We start from the raw sequence: 20,489 nt of genomic DNA, 5'->3' as shown, positions 1-20,489 counted from the left end.
AACAGAGTTGTGGCACTACACGGTGCATTGCAGGATATTTGTGTGAACGCAGAACATGGCCTAACCAGATTGTGCAATAGTCACTCCAGCATGTACTACAATGCACAGATTCATCTGAAAACAAAGAGGACAAAGTCAAGCAGGTTTACTGCATCCTTCGTATTGGCACCTTTAGTCTTTCCTGCTATAACAAAATAAGACGTAGGTGACTTGGCAATTTGGCTCCTCCATTAACCTCAGCATCACTTTGCTCCACTAATCCAATATTTCTTGAGGTACTTACTCTTGCAGAAATTCAGCATGGAAACGGGCAAGTTAGCCCACTGAATTGTTGTCAATCATCAAACACAAATTGACACTTGTTACTCCAATTGCATTTTTATTCTTTCCCCATTCACAAATTTCTACCGCTCACCTGTACACTAAGAGACACTTCGTAGGTGTTGCAATTCAAATCCTCTGTCCATCCCAATGCAACACCTACTGCATCCTTTCAGGTTTTCATCCTAGGGCCATACTGGGCACGAAAGGTGGCCCACCATAAATTCCTTGGATTGGGTAACTTGTCCAGACCAGTGGGGAGAGCAGAAGATGTGAATGCCACTGGGCCAATTGCATTCAATCCCAAGATCATTTGTAAGATGCATGGGCCCAACAGCAGGGAAAGACTCCTTTCCAGAACACGTAATCAGTTATGTACCTTCCTTTGAGAGGTGTGAACAAGACTCACCGATTGACTGATGTTACCTAGTTACCTTTATCAATTTACTCCCTGTACCTATCTTGCGCTCTTCTCTCTGGCTGAACAATATAGGAGATTCCATGTGTTTTACAGTATTTGCTGTCTGTGGGTATCATAGGAAATAAATCTTCAGCCTGTAATACCACTGAGCGGGCAAGGAATCTTTCCTGACATCACAGGAGGAAAATGTAATAATACTGACTACGATGAGTGAGCCACAAAGGACAAAGAATAAACAATGTTATTCTCCCCTGTGATTATTCAAAGAATGGTGAAGCTTAAATTATACTCATAAAATCTTGTCATCTCATACAGGGAAACGGCACAGAATAGTTCATGGAGGAGAGTACAATAAAAGTGTCACTCTGCCATTGCATCAGTGCAGCATTTGTCTTTGTGAGACCAACTGAAAATCTATGCCCTTTCCTTTTCTGGTTTCAACCTCTCAATTCTGAGGTTCCCACCTGCTTTAAGAGGGCATCGATAATACCGGTGCCCAAGAAGAGTAAGGCGACATGCCTCAATGACTATCGACCAGTGGCACTAACATCTGTGGTGATGAAGTGCTTTGAGAGGTTGGTTATGGTGTACATCAACTCCTACCTCGACAAGAACCTCGACCCACTACAGTTCGCATACCGCCGCAACAGGTCAACGGAGGGTGCTATTTCAATGGCTCTCCACTCCACATTGGACCACTTGGACAATAAAAACACCTATGTCAGGCTGTTATTTATAGACTACAGCTCGGCGTTTAATACCATCATCCCTTCCAAGCTGGTTACCAAGCTCACGGAAATGGGCCTCTGCGCATCCCTCTGCAATTGGATCCTCGACTTCCTCATCCACAGACCACAGTCTGTTCGAATTGGCGGAAACACTTCATCCTCAGTAACAATTAGTACGGGAGCACCTCAAGGCTGCGTTCTCAGCCCCCTGCTTTACTCACTCAATACCCATGACTGCGTAGTCGGACATAATGCAAACACCATCATTAAGTTTGCCGACGACACCACTGTTGTTGGATGAATCACAGATGGGGACGAGTCAGAATATAGAAGTGAGATCAACCGACTGACCAAATGGTGCCAGCACAACCTGGCTCTCAACATCAGGAAGACCAAGGAATTGATTGTGGACTTTGGTAGGGGAAGGATGAGGACCCACAATCCTGTTCACATCAATGCGACGATGGTGGAGAGGGTCAATAACTTCAATTTCCTGGGCGTGCATATATCCAAAGATCTTTCCTGGACCCAGCACACCGATGCAATTATAAAGAAGGCACATCAGCGACTCTACTTCCTGAGAAGATTACGGGGATTCGGCATGTCGAAGAGGATTCTCCTAAACTTCTACAGGTGCACGATAGAAAGCATTCTGGTTGCATCGTGGACTGGTTCGGCAACTTGAACATCCAGGAGAGAAAAAGACTACAAAAGTTGTGACCACTGCCCAGTCCATCACCGGCTTTGACCTCCCCACCATCGAAGGGATCTATCGTAGTTGCTGCCTCAAAAAGGCAGCCAAAATCATCAAAGACCCACACCATCCTGGCCACACACTCGTTTCACCATTGCCATCAGGAAGAAGGTACAGGAGCCTGAAAACTGTAATGTCCAGGTTCAGGAACAGCTGCTTCCCTACAGCCATCAGGCTACTAAACACAACAACGAATAAGTTCTGAGCCCTGAACTGCAAAAGACTATATTATTATTGCACTATATTTGTTATATATTGAAACTCATTCTTTTTTTTTCTCTTCCCCCGTTATGTACTATGTATACATATTGACATATTCTGGTGCTGCAGCAAGTAAGAATTTAATTGCCCCATCCGGGACATATGACAATAAAAAACACTCTTGATTTTCGAACAGATGGGAGCATATAGCGGAGTCAAGGGATATGGGGAGAAGGCAGGAACGGGGTACTGATTTTGCATGATCATGCCATGGATCACAGTGAATGGTGGTGCTGGCTTGAAGGGCCAAATGGCCTACTTCTGCACCTATTGTCGATTGTCTATTGTCATTGCTGGGAGGCCAACATTTAGATGCATCCCAAACTAATATTGTCACCTGGTGACAATGATTGGGCAGTGATATATGTCCATGTAAGCTTGGTTTCATCTTGCAGGGGAACTTACAGGTGAGACAATGCATTCCCATGCATTTGGCTGTTCTCCATTTTATATGTTGCCATTTGGCTCCATCATTAACCTCAGCATCACTTTGCTGTACTGTTCAAACACTTTATTCAAACAGTCAACAAATTAAATCTACTGAATTCCTTTGAAAATAACACCTGCCAGGGAAGAAACATGTAGATATTCTGGAAAGAATGGAAGGTCACGTAAAATGGTTGGTGCTTGGAAGATTATTTGATTGGATAAAAAACATTTATTTCTCTCAAGTGTTGCCTTCTAATTGTAAAGATCAGTTTTCATGGATGTAAATACAATTTGCCATTGCCCAATTAATACTAAAGAGCCAGATCCTTGGGTTAAATGACTTTTATTATGGCCAACGTCAGAATATAATGAACATTCTAAAGAATTAGCATCCTAACTGCATTGAATTAGCGACAATTTTAATTATGGCTTTGATGAGAGTCTAGAAATTGCTTTAACAATAAAATGGAATGGTATAGAAAACCATAATAGTTTGCATTAAAATAAAGTGCCTATAGTGCCACAGAACATTACCAAGGTGCTTTACAAAAGCAATGCCAAGCAGCAATTAATGTTGAAACAAAAAGAGATATTAAGACAGTTAAAAGTTTGGTCGGATTTAAGATGTGTCTCGCGGAAGGCGGGAGCAGTAGACAGGCAGAAGGAATTTCAGAGCTTGCGATGCAAGCAACATGAGCCTGGCCAGGACTGGTGGAGCAATGGATTTATAGCTTTTGGTTGAATTTAGAATTGAGGAAGTCCAGATATCTCAGGGGTTGTAGAGCTGGGAAAGGTGCATATGAAAGGCCACAGAAAGATTTCAAGTCATACCCAAGACTTTTTAAATCAAGGCATTACCGGACTAGGGGCTGAGGCGAGTCGTGAGCCTCTGGCTGATGATGAATGGCTAATGCACTGCTTTTGGCTGAGTTCCATTAGGATTTTCCGCACATCTCTCAGGCCTCAGCCTCGACTAGGAACAAAAACATTACATACTCTTTTCTGTGGTGAAATAGTCATAGAATTATAGTCACACAGCACAGCCACAGGCCCTTCAGCCCACCACATCCACACTACTGTTGCACCCCCGTATCCCTTTTACCCTCCTTAGGTTCATAGCCTTCTGTGCCTTGGTGATTCAAATGCTTGCCAAGATGAGACTGGAAAGTTATGAGTGTATCTGCCTCCACCATTATTGTGGGCTCCATTTACTCTCTGTAAGAGAACAAAATCCCACTCGAATTGCCTTTAAACCTTGTACCTCTCATCTTAAATTTAGATCCTCTTGTCATAGACACCCGCAACATGGCAAAATTCTTATCTAAACTATCTATATCCCCATCATATCCCCCTCATTGCTGCTAAATGAACCACACTAAACTCTGCAGCTACATCCCAGGCTACTTGACAGTATTGTAACCAAAAATCAGATGGTTCTAATATGGAGAATATTATTCCCACTGAATTCCTTTGATGAATTCCACGTATAATTGCTGGATGTGTACTCTGAGCCCAAGATAGTTCTGCCGACTGGAATTGTCAATTCCCCAACAGCGTCTCAGTTAAAGTTAGTAACAGCAGATGGCCCAAGGTCGAAGATTGATGGAGCTGCTGATTAATCTAAAATGACTGCTGAGCTCAGAGCAACAACTATTTTGCTTAATTTTCCGAAGCAACCTCTGATCCCAGGTAGTTAGTGAATACAGATTAATCTTGGACACATACATGCATGAAAGATGTAAAGCAGAGAATAAATAATGCTTTATCCAAAAAAATCAGTGAGATGTTATACCACGCAGTTGACAAAGTCACTGAGAGCTGTCACCTTGCTCACAACCTGCTGATTTGTATTTTAGGAAATGTCTCTGTTTGGGGGCTTCATGTTGTTTTATTATTAGAAAGAGAAGCTTTGAGGGAGTACTGTACTTTCAATGCAGTTCAGTATAAATGAAAATAATTCGAAAGATAACATTTTATGCTGCTCAAGGATATATCCAATACACTCAAGGTCCAGCAAATCCCTCAAGCATTACTATCAAGCCAGGAAATTACCCCTGGTCAGTGAGAAACGCAGAAGAGCATGCTGGAAGCAGCACCTATGTATTTAAAAATGAAGTGCCTGCCCAGCTGCAATAGAGAAAGCTGGTAGGCCCATCAGAAAAAATAAGAATGCAGAGCAGCGCAGTGTTGTTGCTGGTGGAGCTGTTGTCCCACAGTGCCATAGACCCAGGTTCGACCCTGTGTGGAGTTTGGACGTTCTCCCTGTGACCACGTGGATTGCCTCTGAGTGCTCTGGTTTCCTACCACATCCCAAAGATGTACAGGCTTGTTGCTTAATTGACCTCTGTAAATTGTGCCCACTGTGTAAGGAGTGGATGCAAACGTGTGATGACATAGAACTAGTGTGAACGGGTGAATGATGGTCAGCATGAGCTCAGAGGGGCCGAAGAGCATATTTCCATGATGTATCATTCAAGCAATTCAATTAATAGACAGAGATAAGCAATTCCACTGCCAATCAGTCAGATCTGCAGTTCTGCAGTTTTGCCATTTCCAGTTGCAAAGGTGGTGGACAACTAAACCATTAAATGAAGGAGGATTCTTCAGGAACATATTTCTTGGCAAGGATAGAGCCCAGTGTGCAAGGCTGACATATTTGCAGCCATAAGGTAGACAAAAAATGCTGGAGAAACTCAGCGGGTGAGGCAGCATCTATGGAGAGAAGGAATTGGTGATGTTTTGGGTATGAAACATTGCCAATTCCTTCTCTCCAAAGATTCTGCCTCACCCGCTGAGTTTCCCCAGCATTTTTGGTCCACCTTCGATTTTTTCAGCATCTGCAGTTCTTTCTTAAGTATTTGTAGCCATGTTCAGCCAGAAGAGCGAAGTGGATGATCTAACTCTGCTTCCTCCCAAGATCCCCATAGTCACAGAAGCCAGTCAACAAACAATTTGATTCATTCTAAACCAAGGCGAGTTAATTGTCATATGTACAAGCACGGTGAGGTATAGTTACAATAAAAACCTTGTTTGCAGCAGCATCACAGGCTCATAGACTCAGACAAACACACAAAAACATAAATAACACATAAATTGCATATGGTATTTAAGAAGGGCTGAGGGCTCTTTGCTGAGATACATCGAAAGCTGTGGGACTTTACAGAAAACACTTCAGGTATGCTTCTTCTTCTTATCGAGTCCACACACAAGATTAGAAGTTGTTCAGCCAGAGCTGAACACACTTCACGGCATCTGCATACAATGGTGCCTGTCTTGTCATTTCTTGTGCGTGGTGGTGGAAGGATTGATGGAGACGCGATGTGAACGCTGTTTCCTTGACCCCTTCAGGTATGCTACAAAAGACACACTCCATCATCTGTCATCAAGCTATTTGGATAGAATAGCAACACTGGCATGTGCCCAGACATATCTGAGTGTATTCCTTTCACAAAGAGCAAGACTATTCCAATCTGAGTAATTGCCACCTCAATCATCAAAAATAATTGACTGTGTTGTTGGCAGTCCTATTAAATGGCACTTGCTGAATGATAACCTGTTTGTTCCTTTCCACATTTAATCGGGGCTACATGACTCCATCACAACCTTAGTCGAAGCATGGTCAAAGAGTTGACTTTCAAGGACGAGGTGAGAGTGGCTACCCTTGACCTTCAAGGTGCATTTGATACTGTGTCATTTGCTGAGGAGCTATGAATGGAATTGAACATTGTGTAATCATCATTGAATTTCCCCACTTCTGATTTTATGATGGATGGAAGGTTATAGATTAAGTAATGATGATTGGGATTAAGACACTGCCTTGAGCATTTCCTGCAGTTATTCTGTGCTGGATTAATTGACCTCCAACAATCAAGAATCCCCATGGAAACTGTAGTCAATGGGCTTCACTCCTGTGGTTCTACCATATATTACATAAAGAATGACAGTTGTGGTTGTTGGATTTAATGTTAATTAATCCAGCACCAGAATAATTGCAGGAAATGCTCTGGGCAGTGTCCTGGTCACAGGCACCATTACTTAACCAATGACCTTTCTTCAATCGGAAGAAGGGAAATTCATTCATGATTGCATAATTTTCAGTTCCACTCCAAATTCCTCAGCAAAGGAAGCAGTACCTGTCAGCATAGACCAATACTTGGACAACATTCAGGCATAGGTTTCATACGTGGAAAATGAAATCCAACACTTAAAATGTGCTACTGTTGTTTGTTCAATGTGTTCCAGCCATCAACATGACATTCTAAACCCTCAACCTCTACCACCAAGAAGGGCAAGGAAAGCAATCATACGGGAATAATAACAGACCAGATTGCCTTGGAAATACATTGTGATTCCTTCAGTATCACTTGATCTAATTCCTGGCACTTTCCCCCGAACAGCAATGTGATAGTATCTTAACCAAGAACATAACAGCTCAGCAACAGGCTCTTCAGCCCCCAATGACTGCCAAATATGATACCGTTAAACTAATCTCTTCTGCTTGCACGTGATCCATATCATTCCATCCCTGCATATTCATGTGCAATTCTAAAAGCCACTTAAATGCCACCACCACCACCCCCGACAGTGCCAGGCACCCACAACTGTGTATAAAATCTTGCACCGCACACCTCCTTTAAGCTTTTCCGCTCTCACAAAGTGAAGTGAAGAGTCAAGAGTGTTTTATTGTTATATGTCCCAGATAGAACAATGAAATTCTTGCTGCAGCACAACAGAATATATAAACATAGTACATAACGGGAGAAAAAAAGTTCAGTGTGTATATATACACATGCACACACTCAATAAATAAACAGATATAGTGCAATAATAATAATAGTCTGTTGTAGTTCAGAGCTTATTAGTTGTCCTGTTTAATAGCCTGATAGCTGTAGGGAAGTAGCTGTTCCTGAACCTTGTTGTTACAGTTTTCAGGCTCCTGTACCTTCTTCCCGATGGCAGTGGTGAAATGAGTGTGTGGCCAGGATGGTGTGGGTCTTGATATGCGTTCTTGATTATAGTATAACAATGATCGAGTGTTCTCTCCCCTCGGGTGGGACAGGTAGCGTGATGTCTGTATTTTGAAAGCTCACGGCTGAGGTTAGCCTTATTAAAATCCCCCAAAACAATAACCATGGAATCCGGGAAGTCACTCTTTACTCTCATTACCTGGTCAGCGAGTTGCGTTTGCACCTCACATACGCAGACTTGGGGGGGGGGGGGGGGGGGGGGGGGGGGATGTAAACTCCAGCAAGAATAAAATAAGTAAAGTAACTTGGAGAATAAAAGGGTTTGCAATTTATTTAAAAAATATTCTAGATTGGGAGAACAGAATATAGACAGTACCGTGATGTCACTGCACCAGCCCTGGTTAGTATAGAAGCATATTCCACCGCCTCTTGATTTCCCCGCTGCCTCCGCTATGCCATTTCTCCGCTCATTTCTATGCCTGATTTATATCCTGCTGTATCTTCTCCAGAAACACTGTAGTGGTTGAAGAAGGCAGCTCACCAGCACCCTCTCAGGGGACATTATTGATGAGCAATCAAAAACTGGTCTTGCCAACATGGCACCGACCCAGAAAATTGATGAAATAGGAAAAAGGGAGCTCTATTGCTGATCAACAGACAGTATCGAATTAGAACTGAATTTAAGTGACATTGGATCTGTCCCAAGTCCAAACAGAGGACAACTTTACCAATGGGATTGCAAGAACACAGAGGCAGCCATTGCATATTAACTGCATAAGAAATAGAAGCATGGGAAGGGCATCTAGCTTTTAACCTTGCATAAAAATATCTTATCTGTTTCCTTTGCTTGTTTCCTGCACTATTCCTTCATCCTTTCGTTCTCTCTGCAACCACAGTGCCAATGGCTAAATATCCTGACAAAACGTTTTTCATTGTCCTGGGTATAGGATGCATTGTCTATCCAGTTTATAGTTTTGTATTTATAGGACTGAAATTACCAGTGATTGGTCCCAAATAAAACCTTAATTTATATATATTATATATATGAAAACCGATTTCTGAAATACATGCAGAATTTGTCCAATTTTTCACAAAGTACGAAGAAGGGTTTCGGCCCGAAACGTCGCCTATTTCCTTCGCTCCATAGATGCTGCTGCACCCGCTGAGTTTCCCCAGCAATTTTGTGTACCACCCAAAAGTAATGTTGTTTTTTGCTCGGAGATGAACATATGTGTTTCGACGTTTCCACTCTTCATTTTAACGAGGACCATTTCCTAGTCTCTTCCTGGCGGGGACGCGACTATTTCTCCGAGTCGCGTCCTCGCCCCCCACCTCGCGGCCTACCAGCTGGATCGGAGCGGCCTTTCCTGCCGGGGACCGGGAACCGGACCAGGGCTGCTATAGCGGCGGCGCAGCGCTGGAGTCACCGCGGAGCGGGCGATGCCTACCTGGGTCGCCGTTTGGAGCTCCGGAGCGTTGGGCCGCTGCTCCAACATCGTGGAGCTCTGGTGCGGAGAGCTTCCAACGCGGGCAGCGCTGAACAACATCGTGGAGTCCTGGGGCGCCTTGCAGTGGGTCTGCAGCAGCAGTCTCCACCCGGCACGGCCTGAGGACTTTGGAAGCCGCCGACTCCGGTAGGAGGGGGCCGACTCTGGTGTCCACGCCGCTGAGGACGTCCCGCAGCCCCGACGTCGGATTTGTATCGAGGAACAGTGGAGGAAAAGACTGATTTTGGTGCCTTCCCACACAGTGGGAAACTTTGATTCTGCTGTGTGGGGATGTTTTATGTTAAATTCTATAGTGTGTTGTGTTCTTTATACCCTTTCTGGCTTAATCCCTCCCTTCACCACCTCTAGTTTAAATTCCAGTTGGAATATTTTGGAGGACCGAAGAACCAAGAACCAAGAAGGTCCTTTGTCACTTTGATTTTGTGTTGGCCCTGCATTTTGAGCCCTGCCGAGGCCTCACGTCCCAGACACCACATCCCAGGCATTGTTGCTACAGGTAGTGCACGACCCATCAGGTATTTGACAACGTCAGACTATTTCAATAGGCGTCCTATAATTACAACATCGAAGCAGGTCTTTCAGCTCAATGAGTCTTTACCACCTCACAAAACAATCCCAATGACCACTAATTTTCCCTGCAGTCCATTTTCCCCAAATTTTCATCCTGTCCCCAGATTCCACCACCCACCTGCACACTAAGCGACAATTACAGTGGATAGTTAATCTATCAACACCACATCTTTGGAATGTGGGTGTAAACGAGAGTATCCAGGAGAAACTCCACTTGAGGTTTGTATTGAACCCGTCTCTGGAGCTGTGAGGAAGCAGCTCCACCATTCCATCCCAAAAGCAGGATCCGTTTGAAAGGTTTCTATGTTTATATCTCCAATATCCATCCACACCACCCCCACCCCCATTGATTGATTGATTCATTCATTCATTCATTCATTCATTCATTCATTGATTCATTCATTGATTCATCGATTCAATGATTGATCAATCAGTTGATACATTAGGAACACAGGACCTTCAGCCCACCAAGTAAATACTGACCATCGATCACCCATTCATACTAGATCTAAGTTATCCCACTTTCACATTGACTCCCTACACACCAGGGACAATTAACCGACAAACCCACACATATTTGGAGTGTAGGAGGAAACTGGGACCCAGTAGAAAATGTATACAGTCACAGGGAGAATGTCAAACTTCTCAGAAACAGCACCCAAGGTCAGGATTGGACCCCGGTCTCTGGCGCTATGAGGCTGCAGAACTGTGCTGCCCTCTTGAATGGATAGAAACATATAAAATAGGTGCAGGAGTAGGCCATTTGGCTATTCGAGCCAGCACCGCCATTCAATATGATCATGGCTGATCATCCAAAATCAGCACCCCGTTCCTGCTGTCTCCCCATATTCCTTGATTCCATTAGGTCTTAGAGCTATATCTAACTCCCTCTTGAAAACATCCAGTGAATTGGCCTCCAAAGCCTTCTGTGGCAGAGAGTTCCACAGATTCACAACTCTCTGGTTGAAGATGTTTTTCCTCATAGGATGAGGATGAGGTTTCTCCCAGATGAAGAGAACTAGGCGAAAATCAGTGTTGTTCTATGACATTGGCAAATGGAGATCTTCTGCTTCCCTGAGGCAAGGGTACCTCAAGTTTGTTGAGCAACATGTTCTACACTGCAATGTGATGAGGCAACACTGATATCTTGGACAAATGCCAGGGTGGCTTTGCTGATGTACCATTGCAGTAACAAAGCAGAAGTAATCATCTTGTCAATCAACCTGTCCCTCCAATTTCCTGCATGGACAGCAGCCTTCACAATTGGCAGTACATTCTGTTCTGCCTCAAAGTTTTGCCCCAGGCACTTTGGGTATCACTTACTAATATTGCATGCATACTAAAAATTACCAACACAGGACTATCTACAATCATTACCGGCATTGTGGAAATTTTAAAGACAAACCAGTCTACGTGGGACCCATTGGGTCCAATTCTCATATGGGAGGCCTGGTCCCCCAACACAATATTCCACCTCTCCACCAATTCCAATATTCCACCACTCACTCATAGCCCCCAACTGCGCAGGCGCGGCTGACGTGTTCCCATTGTGACGCCCCTGATCCCCCCTCCTCCACTCACCCCCCCACTCTGCCTCTTACCCCCCCCCCCCCCCACGCACTCACTCCATCCCCCTCTCAACCCCCCCCCCCTACACACTCACTCCATCCCCCTCTCAACCCCCCCCCCATCCACTCTCTAGTGGCTCTCCGGCGGCGCAGCCATTCCCTCCCATTGAGCTCCCATTGTGACGTAGATCAGGCAGGTATTACTGCGCAGGTGCAGCTGACGGGCTGGCAAGTGGAAAAGGGATTTATTAAAGCTTAAAATGTGAATAACTCTTAAAATATAACAACAATTTAAACATTAAAGAGGAGATTTATTCAGTCCATTCTTTCTTGTTGCATCTCTTGTTGCGTTCTGCAGCCGGGGGAGGGGGTCGGCTTCAAGCGGGGGCTTCTGGACTCATGCCCGGCCTTTATTCTCCTCGCTCCCGGAAGGGGCGTTACCTTCATGGTGAAAGACATGCGAGAAGAGCAATCTGCTCATCTCACGATTTTTTAAAGCCTCATAACTTTTGTAATATTCCACCGTTCGGATCAAAACTTGGTGGCTTGGAGCAGTGGAGAACAGTGAGTAAGGTGGCGAAAAGATCGTAGTGATATAAGGTACCGTTTTAGCGCAAATTTAAATACAATGCAGTGGTCAAGGTGAGAGTTTTAGTAATTGTATAGATAATGCAAGGATGATTCAAATTTAGGTTTTCTCAGTACAGGTATTTTGAAATGGAATGAATCATCCAGCTGGTGCTTAGCTTCTTTGGCTGGAACCTTTGTTCAGACTGATTGTGGTACGGGGGGTGGGGTGGATGGGGGTAGAAAGCTTGAAGAGAGGAGGGCTGCCAAGTGGTCAGTGAGGGGAATTTTTGATAGACAGATGGTTGGACAATGGCCAAAGATGACAAGGCAAAATGTATGAGATAAGGACAGAGACACAAATTGTGAAGCTGGAGGATGGAATATAGATGGGGATGGAGGGTGAGATGGAAGTGGAGAAATGGGTGAAAATCCTGTTAGGGCACAGGGAAGGGGGTGTGGGTGGATGAGAAGAGGAGGTTGTTTGTAGGCTAGATACCTAAAATTGGAGAATTCAATGTGCATACTGTTAGATTGTAAGCTACCTAAGTGGAATATGAAATGCTGTTCCTCCAGTTTGCAAGTGGCCTCACTCTGGCAATGGAGGAGACCCAGGACAGAAAGGTCAGTATAGGAATGGGAAGGGAAGTTAATATGGCAGACCGACAGCAAGTATACAGTGAAATGGTTGCCAAGTCTGTGCTTGGTCTCACATTAGATTAGATTAGATTAGATTAGATTAGAGATACAGAGCAGAAACAGGCCCTTCAGCCCACCGGGTCCGTGCTGACCAGCGATCCCCGCACATTAACACTATCCTATACCAACGAGGGACCAAACCAATTAACCTACAAACCTGTACATTTTTGGAGTGTGAGAGGAAACCGAAGAACTCGGAGAAAACACACGCAGATCACGGGAGAACGTAGAAACTCCATACAGACAGCACCCGTAGTCAGGATCGAACCCAGGTTTCTGTCGCTGCATTCGCTGTCAGGCAGCAACTCTACCGCTATGCCACTGTGATCACCCTAAAAGAAGGTCACATCGATAACACCAAATCCAGTAATTAAGGTTAGAGGAGGTATATATGAACCTCTTACTCACCCAGAAGGACTGCTGGGTACCTTGGATGGATGTGAGGGAGCAGGTGTAGGTACGTGTTATAATGTGTGTCATACTGACCTTTGTGTCCTGAACCTCCTTCATTGCAAAAGTGAGGCCAAATACAAACTGGAGGAATAGTACCTTAGATTTAGCTTTGGTAGCTTACAACCTAATGGTATGAACACTGAATTCTACAATTTTATGTAAATCAATCTACAAATAACTCCCCCCTTTTTTCCTCTCTTCCCTGTGACTCACCTGGATTTGCACCCATTTAGGCCTTCCCCTTCCACATATATGTGTTCCTCTGACTTCACAATTCACACCCTCACACCTTTTGTCTTCTCATCTCTGGCCTTTTTCCAACGATCTGTCTAACAAAACCTCCTCCTCACCTGTATTCATTTGCCAGGCAGACAAAATTCATTTGCCAGGCTTTGTCCTTGCCCACGCTCTTCCAATTTTCCTCCCCTGCATCACCACAATCAGTCTGAAGATGGATCCCAACCCAGAGCATCAATTATCCATGTTCTCCAGAGATGTTACCTGACCTGCTGAGTTTCGCAGCAACTGGTTCAGTTGTTTGTGTCTATCCAAGATTGTCATCTGCATTCTTCCCAAAGCCATGCTTGATTATTGTGGTTCCATTGAACTTGAGGCCTGGCTGCTGCATGTGCGCATAAAGTGCTGAGAGGTGATTAAACCACCGGGGAGAGGATGTATGTGCTCTGCCCCAGCTGTGCACTGAGTTTAATGGCAAACTGGGAGATCAAATGCAGCTGGCATTTAACTTGTTTCCAACTTCTGCATTGCAGTACACAGAAAATCAAGAAAGTGCTAGCCCATGCACTGCACTGTGCCAACTGCTTTGGAGCATTACAATCCTTCCCAATATACAAGACTTATGATCATTGCTACCAGCGTATTCTTCCATAACTAAAAAAAAATTGTTCCCATGTTATGTATTTTGCTTGCACAAAGTCTGAAACCATTTGGTTCCATAACACCACTACTGGTAACTGAAAAATATAATATCAATTCTGGGATCCCTTTAGCATATTTAGGCTCAGTTTGGAGATAAATGTGAAAGTTTTATAAAATGATGCTCATAGTTTTCACTTTGTTTTTAAGCTTCATCACCCTTCCCAAGGCTTCCGATTTGGAACTGTTCGTGAAAGCAGTGCAGAGGATTATGTGAAGAAGAGTTTTCCAGAGATGAATGAATATATGAGGCGGTATAACGTGCCAGTGACACCAGATGGTGTGAAATGCATGAAGTGAGTAGTTTGATTATTTGTGTATTATTAAACCCATGTGTGCGCCAGCTGCAACTCAATAAGTAAAACTGGTTGCTGTATCAGATGATCTTCACCAGAGACCTGACCTCAAGAGATAAGGTCACAGTGGAAGCAAATTCAATGACTTCCAAATGTACTTGAAGTGCTATGTATGAGCTAAGGTGAGTGGGAATCATTAAGCAACTCTTTCTCAGAGAAGGCACAGTACGGTGGCCTGAATGGGTCCCCGCTAAACTGTATCATTGTCTGATTCAGTGGCTTTCTTTTCCATGGCTCATGAAGTGCATGTTGTGTTAGGTTGGGGATGTTATGTTAGTTTGGGGAAGAGATGTCTTGTTTAAAGTTCTAATGCAGTGCGGCAGTGATTGCACAAAGTTTGGGGAAAGGTTCCCTTGACATCATTCAACAGGCAGAAGCCACACAACTGGGGACAAATACAGGCAGTTAAGGTTGTGGTGACACTCACTGTCATCTTTGTGTCACTCAGTCTTAGCTGCTACTTCAATGCGCAAACTAGAGCCATCCTTTGATACAAAGAGATCTACCTGTATTCAGAGCTTATGGCTTTAAAGATTTCTCTTGTTGCTGCGAGCATCGATTCACTCATATTTAAAGGTATTTTGCTGTTAATGACACACCCTTCCTTCCCTACTGCAAACCGAAAATGTAGATCTATCCCCATAAGTTGTTCTGCCTTCGCTTTACTACAAGTAGGGTGGCACAATGGTGCACATGTAGAGTTGCTGCTTGACAGTGCCAGAGACCCAGGTTCTGCCCTTACTACAAGTGCTGTCTGTACGTTGTCCTGTGACTGCGTGGGTTTCCACCGGATGCTCTGGATTCCTCCCAAACTCCAAGGACGTATAGGTTTGTAGGTAAATTGGCTTCTGTAAAATTGGTCATTGTTCCTAGTATAAAGGATAGTGCTAGTGTACGGGGTGATCGCTGGTCGGCGAGGATTCGGTGGGTCGAAGAACCTGTTTCCATGATGTATCTCTAAAGTCTAAAGTCTAAAGTAGTCAGCACCAAAACTCATTCTTCTAAAGTGAGATCTGATCACCATCTGGGTGTCCAGCAACATCAGTAAATAGGCAAAGCTATAAACTATCCTTCTCTCTCCGTGGTCTAGGCACGGGACCAAAATTTGTTCTAATGTTGGTTGTTATTTGATAGGACCATTAGACTTTTAATAGAACACACTTTGAAAGACCATTGATTAAATACTTTAAGCTACTCACCAATAAAGTAATGTTAATACACAGGATATAAGAATATAAGTTAAGAAAATACCACGATTATCAGAGAGTTCAATGAGCAAACAAAGATTCTTTACCGTTAGAAAGGTAATTATTTTTGTGGTTAATTTGTTGCACTGATGGTTAAAATTTCCACAATTTGATTTTTTGCTGGTACTTTGCTTAGTCGATCTGAAAAGGACAAAAAATAGTGGCTAAAAATAGTGTTGGTTTTCTTCAGATTAATGAGATATAAGAGTTTCTCAAAGATCTATACTCTTTGATTTCTATTTTTGCGAATAGTTTGAAGATAAGAATGAAAAAAAGATTAAGAAAAGAATCATGTGCATTTATGTAATATTGTCACAACAGGAAACACAGTGGCATGTTAGAAGCTACAGATTGATTCATAGTCAATGGCACAGTGGGACAACAGTTAATGTACTGCCTCACTGTTCCAGGGACATTTGCTCGATTCCAATGTAAAATGCTATCTATACTGAGATTGTACATTCCCTGCGTGACCACACAGGTTTCCTCTCAAATCCTAAAGATGTGCTGGTAGGTTAATTGTAAATTACTTTGTTGTGTGTTAATTGCAATAAGAGAGTTGATGTGCATGTGAGAGAGAGATCAGGGAGCAAGGGTGCAAGGAGTAATAAGGGGCAGAATGTGTTAATCCTGGCTAAATCGGAGCAGCTAGGACTTCAAAATGGGGTTAAGTTTCAGGGTTGCTGGGGGATTTGATCAAATTGGAATTGCTCTCTGCAGAGCTGCGACAAGCTGCGGAGAGCTGCCAGAGTGTCTGGAGCTTAGATACAATTTGCAAGCAAAGAATGGGAAGATCTGCAAACCCTGTCAATTTGGTGCAAAATGCATAGAATGGATTGGATGGCTGCAAACCAGACCTTGTAAATAGTTGTAAATAATGTTGCAGAGTTTGACTTTGCCAAGTGTTGATTGGATAAGGTGTTGAGCCTTCTCTGGGTTTTCTGTAAATCAGTGTAAATGTTTCCAAGTTGGCTTCCTCCCGATCCATTTTGAATACAATGTATGGAACTGTTGTTGTATCATTGGGTTAGGTAAATGCCTGTATGATGGGGTTAATCGATATCTGTAATTGGGTTATTGAGAGACCACCCCCATGTGGTTCGGCCCCTCAATGTCCAGGGACATATAAAAGTCTGCGATTACGAGGCTCAGCGTCGGTCTTCTGAAAGAACGCTCGGGACTGTGTGAACTTCTGGAGTGTCTCTGTCTGAGCAAGGCCTAGAGGGCTTGAACAGGCAGACACAAGGATCGAACCCGCGGTGGGATAGGTACAGTAGTTGATCTGTAACACGCTTCTGGCAAAATAAAATGTAGTTGTTTCAAGTGCTTGATTCAGTGTTTTTACTGAAATTAGACTGGGGGGAGCTTAGAAACGAGCAATTATCAAATGGAACCAGCAGGATTGTTCACTTGGCAAAGGTCTGTGGACTGAATGACTCCTCAGGTGTTATTGGGGAATAGACCAGTATAACACAGGAACAGTGGAGGAAGGAACTGCAGATGCAGGTTTAAACTGAAGATAGACAAAAAAGCTGGAGTAACTCAGCGGGACTGGTAGCATCTCTGGAGAGAAGGAATGGGTGACTTTTCGGGTTGAGACCCTTCCTCAGACTGAACAGGCCTTTCAGCCCACAATGTTTTTGCTGAACATGGTCAAATAAAATAAAATGAAAAGTAATTATGATTATAATGTGGGAGAGCATACAAGTGATTTGTGTAGGACAGGTTCCCACAAAGAGCAATGGGATATTGATTGTTTTTTTTTTGTGATGTTGATTGAGGAATCATTTTTGGGCTAGCTTTTCAAGTCAATGCCATAGGATCCTTTACGCCTGATTAAGAAGGTGGACAGGATCAGGACTTGGCATCTCATCCAAAAGTGATTGCTTCTGATAGCTTAAGCCTTGTACCTTGTAGCCGAAATGGGAAATTAACACCCAAATTATTCATTCAGAAGAAAAAATGCTTCCATCGACGGAATTTAAATAATTTAATTGCTATTTGACCTCTGAAAATAAATATTAATTATGTTATCAATATTCTTTTGATTATTAGTTTTGATGAACAAGATTTAAGGACACCAGATGTTGTGATTGGGTCCAGCCACTATTTCATAGTGTTACGGTTTAATATAGCTGGAACATGCTGTGCCTTTTCAACATTTTTCTGCGGCAGCAAACAGTTTTAAAATAAATGATAGGAAACCTTGACTCTTCATAAGTTATTGTTCAATTTAAGTAGATTATATATTGACTAAAAAGATGATAAATTCATTTTTGTGCAAGGAATGTTTTGAAAGAGGTGACTTTAAAAATAGTGAATGCTTGTTCTATAGATTCTGGAATTGTCTCAGCAGACAAGGAATAGCAAACCTGGCCCCACTATTTAAGAAGAAGGAAAATAGCAGCTTACTGACCTGTTACTTATTGTTAGTAGAACAGTGAACACTACAGCACAGGAACAGGCCATTCAGCCGACCATGTCAAGTCAAGAGTGTTTTATTATTTAGTTTTGTTTAGAGCCTACAAATGGCAGATGTGAGGCGGTCCTTCAAAAGGTCAATGGCCGCAAAGCTCCAGGGCCAGATGGTATTCCAGGGCGGGCTCTCAGGGCGTGCACTGATCAACTGGCAGAAGTGTTCACCACATCTTCAACCTCTTCCTGAGTCAGTCTGTGGTTCCCACCCCCTTCAAAGCACCCATCAATGTTCCTGTTCCAAAGAAACCATGAATCTCCTGTTTAAATGACTACCGTCCTGTAGCACTGACATCAGTCATCATGAAGTGCTTTGAGCGGCTAGTCAAAACTCACATCTGCTCCTCTCTCCTTTGGGCCCTCTTCAGTTTGCGTATAGACCAAACCGTCGCCATGCCAAGTCACACTGTGCTCACCCACCTGGACAAAGGGAATACATATGTGAGAATGCTCTTCATTGACTACAGCTCGGCATTCAACAATATCATTCCCTCAAAACTCATCCCCAAGCTCCGTGATCTTGGACTGGAGACCTCCATCTGCGGCTGGATATTCGACTTCCTGATGGGCAGGCCCCAGGTGGTGAGAATTGGCAGCCACACCTCTTCCTCACTGATCCTCAACACAGGCGCACCACAGGGCTGCGTGCTCAGTCCTCTCCTGTACTCCCTGTACGCACGACTGTACTGCTAAGCACAGCTCCAACATCATCTTAAAGTTTGCTGACAACACGACCATCCTGGGCCTCATCACAGACAATAATGAGATGTCCTATAGAGAGGAGGTAAACGCACTAAACAGCTGGTGCCAGGAAAATAACCTCTCTCTCAATGTCAGCAAAACTAAAGAGATGATCGTGGACTACAGGAGACAGCAGGGGAGTGGACACCTCCCCATCCACATCGGTGATGCTGAGGTTGAAAGAGTCAGCAGCTTCAAGTTCCTCGGTGTGCACATCACTGAGGACCTCTCTTTGACACTGCACAGGGACACAATAACTAAGAAAGCCCGCCAGCTACTCTTTTTCCTGAGAAGACTGAGGAAGTATGGCATGAACGCTAGCATCCTCACAAACTTCTACAGTAACAGTTGCATTATCGAGAGTTTGCTGACGGGTTGCATCACAGTCTGGTACGGGAACTGTTCTGCCCACAGCCGCAAATCACTACAGAGAGTGGTGAATGCGGCACAGCACATCACTGGCAACTGTATCAATGTCAGCAATATGATTTTATCATATTAAAAAGGAAGTGCAGCATAGATCCATGAGATTAGTCTGAAGAAGGGTCTCGACTCAGAACGTCGCTCATTCCTTCTCTCCAGAGTTGCTGCCTCACCCGCTGAGTTACTCCAGCATTTTGTGTCTACATAAAATTAATCCTATTGATTATATGTTTGCCATATGAAGTGAGATTGAGTAGCCTGGGACTTCATTCTATAGAGCTCACAAGCCAGAGAAGAGATCTCATCAAATTGTATAACATTTTAAAAGAGCATGAAAGGTTGGGTGGGGGGGAAGGAGTTTGCCCTGGCTGAGGAGGAGACCATTTAGGAATGCATGACATAAGTTCTTCTCTCAGATGTTGGCACACCTTTGGTATTTAACATTGCGGGCCTGTGGACTTTAACATTGTGGAGCCCGTGGTCCCTGGATTGGGATCTCCAAGCTGTGGAGAGTTTCAACTGTCCCGACGACAGAGTTTCGATTACCCCGACGCGAAGGCTTCAGATCACCAGCTGCGGGAGCTTTGATGTCCCCGACTGCGGATGGTTCGACAGCCCCGACCGCGGGAGAATAAAGAGGGAGAAGATTGGACTTTATTACCTTCCATCACAGTGAAGAATGTGGAGAGCCGCTGTGGTGGATGTTTATGTTAAATTTTATTTTACGAGGCTGCGTGTCTTGTTGCTTTTCGCTTCGTATGGCTGTATGGTAACTCAATTTTCACTGTACCTTAATTGGTACATGTGACAATAAACTAACCTTGAAACCTTGAATTCTCTACTGGGAGATCTGTGGAGGCTCAGCCATTGTGTTCATTCAACATGCACGTTGAATATTCAGGGTATTACGGGTTGTGGATAAAGTGCTGGAAGATGGAGCTGAGATAGATCAGCCATGATCTTAATGTATGGTGGACCAGGTGTGAAAGCCGAGAGGCCTACTTTATTTTTATTCTTGAGTTCTGATCTTTGTTAATCAGATAATTGATAGATCCGATGCTATAC

The 20,489-nt window shown here is 43.8% G+C and overlaps 1 protein-coding gene across 1 annotated transcript in view; it reads left to right on the top strand.

Moving 5' to 3' along the window:
- The window catches only part of grin3a (glutamate ionotropic receptor NMDA type subunit 3A), a 163,767-nt gene that overhangs the window by 113,178 nt on the left and 30,100 nt on the right, over window positions 1-20,489 (top strand). Inside the window, exon 4 of the mRNA XM_033018209.1 lies at window positions 14,333-14,478. Coding sequence (XP_032874100.1) covers window positions 14,333-14,478 — 146 coding nt within the window. The remainder of the gene's footprint in view (window positions 1-14,332; window positions 14,479-20,489) is intronic.

Source organism: Amblyraja radiata, chromosome 3 (assembly GCF_010909765.2).
Source record: "Amblyraja radiata isolate CabotCenter1 chromosome 3, sAmbRad1.1.pri, whole genome shotgun sequence".
NCBI classification, from domain to species: Eukaryota; Metazoa; Chordata; class Chondrichthyes; order Rajiformes; family Rajidae; genus Amblyraja; species Amblyraja radiata.
Note: the sequence above shows the minus strand (reverse complement) of the source record. Positions and strands in the feature narration are given on the sequence as shown.